The sequence below is a fragment of the Lissotriton helveticus genome, chromosome 2_1 (assembly GCF_964261635.1).
Source record: "Lissotriton helveticus chromosome 2_1, aLisHel1.1, whole genome shotgun sequence".
Lineage (NCBI taxonomy): Eukaryota > Metazoa > Chordata > Amphibia > Caudata > Salamandridae > Lissotriton > Lissotriton helveticus.
In genome coordinates this window covers 735198494-735211564 of record NC_136059.1, presented here as the reverse complement: position 1 = coordinate 735211564, position 13071 = coordinate 735198494, and the positions used below count along the sequence as shown (strand labels likewise).

The 13071-nt window shown below is 43.3% G+C and overlaps 1 protein-coding gene across 4 annotated transcripts in view; it reads right to left on the bottom strand.

Moving 5' to 3' along the window:
* PAM (peptidylglycine alpha-amidating monooxygenase) overlaps positions 1-13071 on the bottom strand; it is a 1252349-nt gene that overhangs the window by 508550 nt on the left and 730728 nt on the right. For all 4 annotated transcript variants that reach the window (XM_078675446.1, XM_078675447.1, XM_078675444.1 and 1 more), the window contains exon 7: positions 3411-3496. In XM_078675446.1, the coding sequence (XP_078531572.1) occupies positions 3411-3496 (86 nt within the window). The remainder of the gene's footprint in view (positions 1-3410; positions 3497-13071) is intronic.

The following is a 13071-nucleotide window of genomic DNA, read 5'->3' as shown; positions in this document are numbered from 1 at the left end:
AGAATTATGTGATTTGATGTATATAGTGGTTAGACAGCCCAGGTTCCCCTAGTACAAACCGAGGCAAGTGTTGTTTCCAGATAAGGAATCAAAACTGGATTTCAGAAGCAGATAATATTACAATTCTAATGGGTACATTTTCGTGCAGGCCATTTTAAAGTTGCGGATGATCTTGAAAAATATTACAAGTGCTGCAGAAATGGACTATGTTCCACCTACCACCAACACCACCAACTGGAATCAGCTGCTGCAATATGGCCCACCAGGAAGACATTGAGAGCGGTTACTTATTTTTGTGGTTTTATACGTTGCAAAATAAAACCTCAATGCAGCAACATGAAAAGCAACAGATATTCCAGTATGTATGATAAAAGCAAGGTCATCAAAACCTCATGAAATGCAAGGAAGTTATTAATGTCTTGTTAATTTTAAAGTAGGGAGTTCCAGAGTAGAGAGTTTCTGACTGAGAAAATGTTTTACTGATGGACAGAAATACGAATTATGGAGAATCAAGAAAGTTCATGACACTTGAACACACAGTGTGTTCGTAAGGTGATGTAAAATGAGGTACCAGACTTATCTGAGAGCATTATGATGAAGTAGCATGCGAGGAAGTAAAAGATGTGAACAGGCATCTTTCCTTGACAGGTGTCAAGTGCAAGGGTTTGAGGACTGGGCGCACAAGGTTGTGAGGACCAATGTTAACAAAGAGGAAGGATGCTCAATTTCGCAGAACCTGTACATTTTTCAAAAAATAAAGTTGTTCACGAGAGCACAGCATTAATCCATTTTGTGTGAGATCAATGCCTAACTAAGATACCCAAATACCCAAATTAGAGTGAAAATGTAAAATTCAGAATCAGGTTTACATATAAACTGACACAGTATCGATATGACTCTTGAAGGAAAGGATTCGTATTATTGTTTTGTTCTTGTGCTGGAGGTGCTGTGATTGAGTAAGATCTGGTTGAGGCTGGAGGTTTGCAGGTTTATGAATGTTCCTTGTAATCCTAGAATTCCGAACTTGGATTTCCTGATGTTGTGACCGAGGAGGTTGCATTAAATACATGATCGGATGGCTCTGGGAGTATCTCAGATTTGTTTTAGTTGCAAGAAATTTTACCAGTGTAGCCAATGTAAAGCTCGAGATCCTCAGCATACAAGTAAAAAATGGAACCTTAGGGCTCTATGTATAAAATATCCTGCATTATATCATTATAGCATTATCGTTATATGAATCCGTGAACAAAATGGATCTTTGCTGTACTTCACAAACTGCAGTTTCTGGGAGAGTAGAGAACTATAAGATTTGAACTATCATAATACTTATGGGAAATATCTGACCACAGACTGAGGTTAGTGAATAAAAACCTTGCACTTCACAGTGCCAAATGCGGGAAGGAAGATCAGAAAAATTACAACAGTTCCTTTCTAAGAATCTGCGTAAATTATCAATGACTGTAACCATTACTGTTGCAGTGCCAAGAGCTGATCTGAATCCAAAGTGACATGGGGTCAGACTGAAGTGACTGTTGCAGAAGACAGGACATTGGGAGGAAACAATAACCCCTACGGTTGTGACCATCGTAGTTTTCAAGAATGTTTGAAGATTAGTGTTTTGAACCATATCTTTTTCAGGTCATCACCAAACACTACTTTGGAGAAGCTCAGGTTACAGAGGGTAAGTAAAACTGTAGCAAGAATAAGTGTTCTTCCTGAGAAGTGCCAAGTGCCAGCAGATAAAGGGTGAATCAGAAGGAATGAGTTCCCGGGTTGGAGTAAAGATGGCTGAGGAGAAGCCTTCTTGTTGTACGAATTGAGAAAATGAGGAAGTAAATTGAGGGTCTGGCAATCAGTCTGCTGGAGATCTGGCAGGAAGGGATTACTTGAATTTCATAACTTTAAACAAAACGGAGACCCGAATTTTGATAAACCAATGGGGAGAGGATGTAGCCTTACGGCTAGAGAGGTCGACTTCGAAGTTGGGGAACCAGGTTAGAGTCTCGGCAACGACGCTCAACATCCTGTGATTCTGGGCAAATCACTCAATAGCCTCGTGCCTAACAAAAATAAATGTATCCATCTGTAACGAAACTGGTGCTCATGTATAGCGCTCTGATACCTGATATCTCCGGGTCTAGTTTGCGCTATATAAAACTCTTTAAAATACATTTTTTTTTAAAAACCACAGAAGGTTAAATAGGGTGCAATACTTGTGGTACATTTTTCTCCATGCACACCTTAAATAACTTGCTGTGTAGCGTAAATGCCTTACGATTCTGAATGCTAGGTGGTTGCCAAATACATATAGGCACGTTGGTGGTAAGGCAGCTGGAGTTTCTCCAATATCTTTCTTTGCAAAGAAGTCCCTATTTTATAGTGAGTAACTCTCGTGAAAAACAATGTCTGTTGGCTCTAATATGTAGTTAGACTTTTCTTAGTGTGACTAAAGCATTAAGTGTCCCCGACATTACTACATTAAGGTCTTGGAGGGGCAGAGAAGGGTTCTTTATAATGATATGGTTGGAGGTTATGTACAAGTTAGAACAGATGAGAGAAATATGGTGTTAGGAAGACAAAAAAAAGGAAATCTTGCAAAATTTTGCTTCAAAGTCAATGTATTAAGATTAGAAGGAGGCCACATTTCAGATACTTGGCAACAAGCCACGAATACAAATGTCAGTCCTGGTTCGACACAGAGAGGTACATTTTTGCTAAGATTCTGTCTCAGCGGCCTCCATCAATAATCAATTCTAATGTTAGCCCAGAACAAGTTGGATCCTTCATGACGGGGACACTCGAGCCACAATAAATCTAACTATCTCCCTGCCTGATATTGCGGAGACAAACTGGTACTAAGCTGCCATAATGCGTAAAAAGTGTTAGTCTGGTCTTATTAGTCATATTTCTGGGATCTAATAAGGGAAATCGTATTTCTCTGTGGTAGACAAATGGCTAAAGTGAAAAGAGGAAGAATAAGAAGGGCCTAAAGCCAATCAGATTCGTATACTCCTTGCTAACCAAAATCCCATATAAACTGCAACCCTTTTTTGGTCAGTATTCTCAGAGATAAATGTGGATATATTCATATTTTAATAAACACTCTGCTCTGTGAAATTAAATTAGGAGTATGAACATAGCTCTTTTTCTTTCTCATACCGTCCACCTAATCAAGGTTCTAATTTTGGGAGTCATTCTGCAAATACATCAGCTGCTAAAAATAGAACCATTAATATACGCACCCAACAAATTTAAGGGAAATCTGGAACAAACAATTTGTTTCAGCCTGAATACAGAGTTCCTGCGAATTTCGCTGGTGGATGGATTATCTTAGATTTGCAATTTAGTAAAACAAACACAACAACATTCACTGAAATCTGACATTTTTAAGAAAGTAAACAATAACCAACCTTCGGGTAGCTTAGTGGGAGGAGCATTTTTGGCCCACGCATATAAAATATTGGACTTGTCTGTACATGTTCCTAAGTCGCAATCCCTGAAAAGAAGAAAAGGCAGGACATAATACATTAATTAATTTTATTGTTAAGCAAACATTCAAGAAAAATAAATAGAATATTAACAAACCTATAAGAGGCTCTGTATGTGCTACCTTAGTGTTCTTGAAGTTAAACTGAAACAAAGATGTTACCAGGTATCCCTCTAATTGAAGTGCCACCTAGGGCATATATCTATTTTGTTGCCCTAAGAAGCATGCTGTGCTTTTATGTATGTATGATCTATGTCTTTATGGTCTTTGCAAAATAGCAACATTTCCAAACACCTAAAATGTTCGAGCTTTCTAAAAAATATTTATTATTCAATTTTTAAAACATGAAACAAAAGTGTCTAGCTATTCACGAACATTAAGCAACATCCTATTAAAAACTTTAGACAATCTTGCAGTACTATTTCCTACTAGCATTCATAGATGAGCAAATGATAAATACATCACTCCCTCGGATCTTTGCAGGTTCCTGTACCTACCCTGTACGGTCTGTAAAATAAATCATTATCATCACTCCAAACTTACACAACTGTTGACCATTTCATTTAAAATCTTTTCCCTATCATTTTATTCTCCCTGTCCTGTTGTGCATTTAACTACACATCTATTTTATTGTATTAACTAATTATATATGGGGGGTTGCGTGACCAGTCACACAACATGGCGGACATTCAGTCATGGGGCTGCTGCCTTGCCACAGTGGAACTGAAGGATATCCTCATCAAACCTCAACCCAACGCAAGCCCTGGGGAATTTAGAGACCCAGAAGGTGTCTGACAATGCAACCCCTTGATACTGTGATAACAGTTGAGAGAAGCTGGAACACAGTCAACTGAGACAGCCATGGGAAGTAACTGTGAGATGCCAAAGATGACAGAGGGCTAGATCAGAGAAAAAGCAGAGAAGAAGCGGTCGGCGGGATCTTGGCGGTGGATCTACGCATGGAATCGGAAAGTCCACATGGGTAGCTGAAGCTGAGCACTAGGAGAGCGAACCCCTCAAACAATTCCCACCCACTGTCTTAGAGATGGGCCTAGAAAAGTGTGGCAGGTGCAGAAAGGTAGGCCCTGGGATTGGAAGGCCTGAAAACACTGGGAAATGATTAATTCAGAAAACATAAGAGAGGGAAACAGCAGCCCAGTAGGGCGGAGAGGCGGCCCCACAGGAGAACTCAGAAGAACACCTAACTGCTGTGCCTGTCCCTCAGTGGGCTCCAAAACAGAGGAGTAAGCAGTTAAATAAAGGGGACCCCCAACCAGTGTACTGGGAGTGCAGCTTGAAGCCTTGCTGACAAGGAAGCAACCTATAGCCATGAGTACGGAAGAGTAAAATGCCGCTCTAACATTACCGGAGGTGACACGACTGGTCTTGATCATCCTACTTCACAAGCCCTCAACCAGGATCCTCTGATGCAGGTGTGTAAGGAGAGAAGCCATAGTGCATCACAGGTGCTGGCCATGTGTGGTGGAGATGGGGTCTGACCAATGCTGTCAATGCTTGCAGTCTTAACTTCTGCAGCGCCACTGGCAGCCAGGGAGGGTGAGAGGACTATGGGACTGAACTACAAGATCAGGCTTCGAGTATTTCCCACAGATGGGGCAGGAATCAGCAGGAGCACATATAGAAAGGAGCACAGAGGAGAACACGGCCACACTGTTACAAGGGCAAGTCAAGATGCGGGCAATGAGGAGGAAGTACCCAGCCATTAGAGGCCCCAGTGTCAAGTCAGCTGTGCCTCAATCAGAGCCATGACTGGAGAAAGTAATGAAACATTTTTGATCAGAGACATGCTCCAACAGGAGGATTCCTTTAAAGATGGCATGAGAGAAGTGTGAAATGGCAAGCTAGAAATTGGGGACGACATTGATGAGAGAATCTAAATTATCACCAAGAACTTCCTTGTGCAAGTGATCAAAGTGAGCTTGAACAGGACCGGAAATACATGCAAAAGGATGTGAATGAGCTGGGGGATAAGAGGAACTCCCTCGAAGAAATCTTGATTAACAAGCAGACTACTGGTAGCCTCTGCAGGTGTGGATGCTACAGCTAATAGAACAGCGTACCATCCAGTTAGCGAACTGTGAGGACCAGAAAACTGCTCTGGGCATAATAACATCCTCACCCATGGTGAACCACAGGGCATCATAAGGGACACCGTGGCCAAATATGTCTTGGGCCTGTTCAACACCCTCCTTAAAAGTAGAGAGGAGGAAATGATCAAGCTGGACAGGGTGCACAGAACTGCTGTGCTGATGTCAAGCAGGAAAGTCCCGTAAGATGGCCTGGTGAGGGTACACTTTTTCAATGAGTCAATAATGAGCAAAGCCCATTAAGGGATACAAATCTTTTACAATGGTCCACAAATACAGCTCTATCAAAATCATATCGCCATGGCATTGACCAAGTGCAAGACTTCAAACCGGTCACCGACTTCTTGTAATCCGAAGATATCAAATATTGCTGGGGTCACCCCTTCAAACTGATTTTCCAATGGCAAGGTAAGCAAAATACTTTCTAATCCCTAAAATACACTCAATCAACACCGGGAATTCTACTTGACAAGAATGCCGGCCCTCTCCCATAATGGGGCTGGCTGATACTAGCTGCGAAAGAGATATGGCACAAGTCCCCAGTTAATACAGAGGCATCCATCCAGTGAGAGCTGAAATTAAAGAAAGCAGAGAGGCCGTGCTTTAATATCTGTGCTGTCAGTGGTGATTCGGACATTGGCATATAAAACAGCTTAGACTGGTATTGAGAGTTGTAGGAATCCTGGTGGGGTGTTTGCCTTCCAGTGTCTACACTAGGGCGGAGTAGTGTTTGTAAATCACAAGGTCTAGTGGTTCCCAAGGCCAGGTGAAGGGCAGATACAGCTAATCACTCCAAATCCTTCGCAGTTTGAGGTCCTGATCAGTTGGTTCCTAGTGAATGTTAACACTGGTCTTTCTACAGAAGTGTTTGAGGTTGTCTTTTGAAGGGAGATTAGCTAAAGTTGCAAATGACTGACTGACTGAAGTATTTATTAAGCGCACTTATGCCGTGGCGTCTTGGCGCTGCAAGGAGGGTAAGGCTACTACTGGGTGACTAGGGCGTAGTGGAAAGCCAGGTCTTTAATGCCTTTCTGAAACAGCTCTTATTAGACTGTAGGCGAAGCTTAATGGGCAAGGTGTTCCATAGCTTAGCTGCCTGATGAGAGAAAGACCTGCCTCCCCAGTGTGCTCTCTTTATTCTCGCGATGGTAATCAGGCCCAGGCCGGCAGATCTTAGTGTTCGGCTTGGGACATAGTGCGGAAAAAGAGCCTTCAGGTCCTCAGCTCCTCCTCCAACTACTGTTTTGTGAACTAGACAGAGGGCTTTGAACTGAACTCTCTGACGGACTGGAAGTTGGCGTATGGCCTTAGATGTTGGGTATCGCTTTGGGAGGTCCAGCAGTACTCTTGCCGCTGCATTTTGCAGTGACTGTAATTTAGAAAGCTGCCTTTCACCCATTCCCAAATGAGTACAAAGGTATACTCAGAACAGTAGAGTACTCGATAGTGGGAAAAAGAAAGGATGAGTAGATGGGACACCTACCAGGGCTCTAATCCACTACTCGTTGGCATCTACTTGCATTGGCAGAAGGAGTCTCTAACCAATAGAAATCTGAGAGAGATTCCACTCATATAGGCAGGGAAGGCCTTACCAGTCACCACAGTTAATGTAAATGGCCTAAACAGCCTAACGAAATGTTTAAGCACCACACAGGAATTGATCATCCTGAAAGCAGAGATACACTTTGTGGAACAGAGACATCTCCTATGCACTGAAAAGAAACCAACTCTAAACATTATCATGCTTCGGCCCCCATGAAGACAGTGGAGGTAGGAATACTGATAAACCAAGTTTGTTTGTAGAACTGTTTGTGAGGAAGTGAAGAGATGTGTACTGGATTGTAGTCAATGGAACATAGTCAGGTCACCCACTATCTCTGGCCACTATATATGCTCACACTCCCAAGCAGGAACACTTCCTGAGGCATGTCATTAGGAAGATTACAGAGTTCTCCACAGGCAGCCAAATACTGGAGGAGGGTGAAATTGTAACATTGTCATGAATGCACAACAGGACACGTTTCAGCAGCGTGAATCAGTGGATGGAAGACAATGACTTGAAGACTTAGGTTTAATAATCTCCTGGTTACACTTACAACCCCTAAATACAGACTATTCACACTTTTCGATGAACACCATACATGCCAGGAGTGAATACTTGCTCATAGACAAGCACTTACACCACACAGGTAAGGCTGTATTTCAGGTCCCATAAACATTGTCAGATTGTGGCCTTCTATCTGCAAAGCTTGCTTGGCCCACTTTAGGGAGGCCTGGGCTCAAAGAAATGGGGTGTCTGAGTGAGTGCTAAAGGTCTATGTAGTCCTTTGCACCATCAGGAAACAGACTGTAGACTAAATAACATATAATGATACAGGGGAGGCGAGCCAAGGAATGGTGTGGGATGCACAGAAGGTGGTGACTAGTTGCTTGCTGATATGACAGGCTGTCTGTCTAATACAATAAGAAATACATTACAGTACTATCTAATGCAGGACATATGTGTCCTAGAAGAGAAATACAACACCAAACCCTTCTAGAAAGTTTGCCTCCAACTGATGAATGTGAAGAGGCAGATTTGTACCATTGAGAACACTAAGGCCAACAGCGAGCTTGCAGAGATTGGTGTGTAATTTTATGAATGCGGCAACAAGGAAAGCAGACTCCTGGCCAACATGTTAAGAGCAAGCCAGGAATGCAGCTATATCACAGAGAATTGGAATGAGAGGGGTGAGGACGTGAGAGAAAGAAGAGGGAACACACACGGAATTTCAGTCCTTCTACTACACACTGTACATACTAGAGTAGAAATACGTATCTGTGCTTCATCTTTGCATAACTTGGAGTGGCTGTAGGAATCAATAACCTAAGAAGAGGTTCTGAGGGCTTTTGAAGGGCAGAAATCACCAGAACTGTGGGACATAATGGATTCTCATCTCTCTTTTATATAACCTTCATGCCGCAACTGGTCCTGCTCTTTACCAAAGTCTTCAAAGGGTTCAAGGATCCTTGGGGAGAGGATGAGGCCTAACGGCTAGGGCAGTCAATCTCAAATCTGGGGAACCGGGTTCGAGTCTAGGCAATGACGCTCAACATCCTGTGATTCTGGGCAAATCACTTCATCTTCCCGTGCCTAACAAAAATTAATGTGTCCTTGTGTAACACAACTGGTGCCCATGTAAAGCGCTCTCATACCTGATACCTTCGGGTCAAGGTTGCATTATATAAAACTCCCAAAATAAATAAATAGGTGATCCCTCTGGTTCCAAAGCCTATGACAGAACAAATATAAACTCACAACCTTTCCAGATAACATCTTCATAACATTAGAGGAGACGTCACAATCCCCAACAGAAATAATAGCCCAACTGGAGACGCTCCAGGATATAGCGGGGTTCCTTATATACTCTAACCTGCTTCTTGTGAGAGGGCCACTTAGGATAAACACCTTCAGTCTAGCACCCTGTTTAAATGGTCAATGGGAGGCATTTGTTATCTGGTAATCTTAGTCGCACCCAATTGAAGCATGTGTGCATTCGAAAACTAACAGCCTTCTTTAAAGACGTTAAAACAGGGCTCATGGGCCCGTGGAATCACTCTGTATCCTTGTGTCCTTGAAGGTGAAGCGCCTCCATAAAATTGTATACAAGTTTCTCACTCTCCTTTTAACTCACAGTGATATTTTACAGGAACTCTTCAACTCCTTGGTCCAAGCAGGGAAGACTAGATAGAGGCAAGACAGAGCTGGAGGCAAAGCACAAAGAGCTCTAAACACAATTGGATCGGGAGTCCCACACATTATTATCAGGTCCCCTAACTTCAATACATGATCGAATGGCGTAGAGTAGAGATGCGCACATTGTCGTGCTTTATTGATCAAACCTGGCTAGGCACCAATCAAAGAGCCACTCGGGTTGGAACTTGTATTTATCCCTGGTCACCAGGCTTACCGTTAAAGCGTGTGACTACTTGATCTAAAGGTAGGGGTTTTAGTTCCTCCCATCCCCTTCACACCACTTTTTGGAAACCGAGGCTTTACAAAAGGGCGAAATAAGCACAGTTTTCAGACTCCGATAGACCAGAGGTGTTTCAAGTTGTGTGGTCTCGTCATAGACTGTAAAATTACATGATTTGAGATGAGGAGCAAGTTTGGGAACTCTGAGGTGTAACACTACCACTATACTCAGCTGACGAACTGGAGTATCCAGCAGGAGGTCTGCGAGGGGTCACCAAGGGAACTTGCACCCTTTGAACGATTCCTACAGCTGCGCACTTCACCAAAACACTAGGTTTCTAAAATCTATGAAGCAATTACCTCCAACATACAGCCACCCAACCTCCCAGCCAACTGCAATGGGAGAAAGAAATCAACATCATTCTACACGCAAAGAAATGTGGGGAAATAATCCCCTGTGCTAACAATTAAGCTAGGCATGAGCAAGGAACATAAGCAAAATGGATTTTTTTTTACAGGTGGCACTAAACACACACTAAATTGCACATAATAAATCGAGGAATGTCATCTGAGTGCTGGAGGGGCTTTGGGAAGAAGGCCACTATTCTACACATTTTAATGTACTGTCCAAATTAGACAAGGTTAGAAATTAAGCCCTGGTAAGGATGGCACCTTGCTGGTTTTATACTGGCATGACTGGTATAGTAATGTCCCTGCCAATACAGAAATGGTAACAAAAACACTTTAAGCAAGTATTATTTTCACTTTTCAGTATATACAATAAACAGTAAATATTAATAGAAAGCACTTTCAAATGTGTTGTACAGCTGCCTTGAATAACCCAAATGATAATTAAAGTAAACAAATACAGAAAAGGCATGGTGCAAATGAATACAGACCATTTCATATAGTGTTCTACTTAAGAATTCGGTCCAGGCCTTTGCAGAATCTTAAAACGTGAACAGATGGCCAGTATTTTTCTCTGGGAAAGGTGGCAACCATAAGCTCTGGAAAACATTGCAAAGGCAACAGGGAAGGTAGTGGAGTGATGCCCTTAGGTGATTATCCTGGCCCAATTTTCCCTAGTGAAATACCTTCTGCACTTGATCGGGGTAAACTATCTCACATCTCTTCAGGGCTTTAAGTGGGATGAAAAAACTGTGGGGCCTCTCACAGGGGCGTGGCCGATATAATTAAGGGCATGGCTTAAAACACTTAAGCTAAAAATCTGTACTCAGCATAGTCTTCTGCCCCACTGATATTTTGCTGCTTCTGTCCATTCGTCTAGATACATTACACAGCAAGTACCATTACACCTACAACAAGCCAGGGCTACTGGCTTTGTAAATGGTTGTAAACTGCATAAGATAAATAAGCAACAACTATGACTTCGCTGTATATAGTATTGAAAATGCTTCCGTTTTAGTGGGTGAGGTTGTGGCTAAGGCTAAAGCTACTGACTTTCAAGCTGAGAAAACATATCAAGCCTCACGTCGGCTCAACATCCTGTGATTCAAACATGAATATGTCCCTTCGGATTGATCTGAGCCCGCTTCACTGCCTACTAGCCCTGGTCCCTAAACCTAGAAAGAGGAACCTTTCCTACAAACTCTTGCAATTAATGTTGGTGCTGGCGAGGCGTAGGGTGGCGATCACCTGGATGGGGCAAAGAGCTCCTGAGTTGGCAGCGTGGCGTAGAGATGTAAGGGAGTGGTCACTGGCTGAGGAGATGCATATGCAGAGGTCCCGTAGGGATGTGAAGTTGCAGGACGATTTCCTTGCATGGAGATTAATGTGTGCCTCGGAGTTGTCTCACAGCGATTCGGATGGCACGAGTGCGGAACTGTTTTCTTCCGGGGACTCGGGATCTGAGAGGGAGGGGGGAGGGAGTGGGGAGGTTGGACCCATGCCAATGTAGGTGCATTGCCTGTCCCTCGACAGTATTTCACGTTATGGATGTGGTTATAATGATGCCTACAAATACAACCTGAACTGTACTCACTGTACCATATAGTGCCATAATGAGGTTACCGTATTGTATACACCTACTTGATGATTGATGCCAAGTTTAGGGGGATTGTTTCATCTGTGTTGCAAAACCAAAAAATAAAGGTTTAAAAAAAAAACATGAATATGTCCATGTGTGATGTAACGGGTGCTCATGTTTGCACTATACAAAACTGAAAAAAGTGTCTCTTTGAAGCAACATCAAAAGCAGTGACAGATGGTACTATCGCAGAGTTCACCTTTTTGTTCCCAACCGGAAGCTAAAAATGAAGAACCCGATAGGGACCCATCTCTGCACCTACTTTTAAGAACTGCCAGTGCTGAGCACCGGCAGGACCCGGCCCACTTAAAGCCCTGCATCTCTTACTCGCTGCAGAATGAGTGGTGTCTTTTGAGCAAATATGACTCATTACATCCTATAACAATACTACGCATGCCATTACAACACAAGTATTACTATGCGATGTCAATTACTACGAGATACCATTATAACGCAAAATGTTACCACGACTATACCTTTACCATGCATGCCATTACAACTCAAAGGGTTACGTGGTAAAGGTATACTCATGGTAAACGTTTGCAAGGTAAGTGACTCCACCCTGCCCTACCCTAAACCCTAATGTAGTACCTCTGCACGACCCTCCCCCGACCCCCAAACCTCTCCCTACAATAACACTACACTACCCTAAACCCCAAAACACTACACTGCACAACGCAAACACCAGAACACTACCCTAAACCCTAAAACACTACCCCCAGCACGACCCGCCCCACAGTCAGGTCCCTATACTGAAACACCACCCTGCACGACCCCCCGACGCTACCCTAAAACACTACACTACAATACACAAACACCACAACACTACCCTAAACCCTAAAACACTACCCCGCAGCACGACCCTCCTCCCGTCCATGTCCCTGCACTCAAACACTACACTGCACGACCCCCCTGACACTACCCTAAAGCCAAAAACACTACCCTACACTACACAAACACCACAACATACCCTAAACCCTAAAACACTACCTAAAGCATGACCCTCCCCCAGTCCGGTCCCTACACTCAAATACTACCCTGCACGACCCCCGACGCTACCCTAAACCCTAAAACACTACCCTACACTACACAAACACCACAACACCATCCTAAACCCTAAAACACTACCCCCAGCACGACCCTCCCCCATACCCCCAGCCCGGTCCCTACATTCTAACACTACCCTGCATGACCCCCGACACTAACCTAAATCCTAAAACACAACCCTACACTACACAAACATTACAACACTACTTCAGCACTACCCTAAACCCTAAAAAAGTAATCCCCACCCCAATCGCAATCCCCCTTACCTCTCTCTCCTAGTGGTTCCTCTCTCCTGGTTCCAGCATTGTCTAAGGGGCGGTGCACGTGATTGTGAGGAAAAGAAACAGTCTCTGTTTCCTCAAAACGATGTGGATAGCCATTACATCGCAAGCGTTGTGAAAACACATACGCTGTAATGGTATGCGTA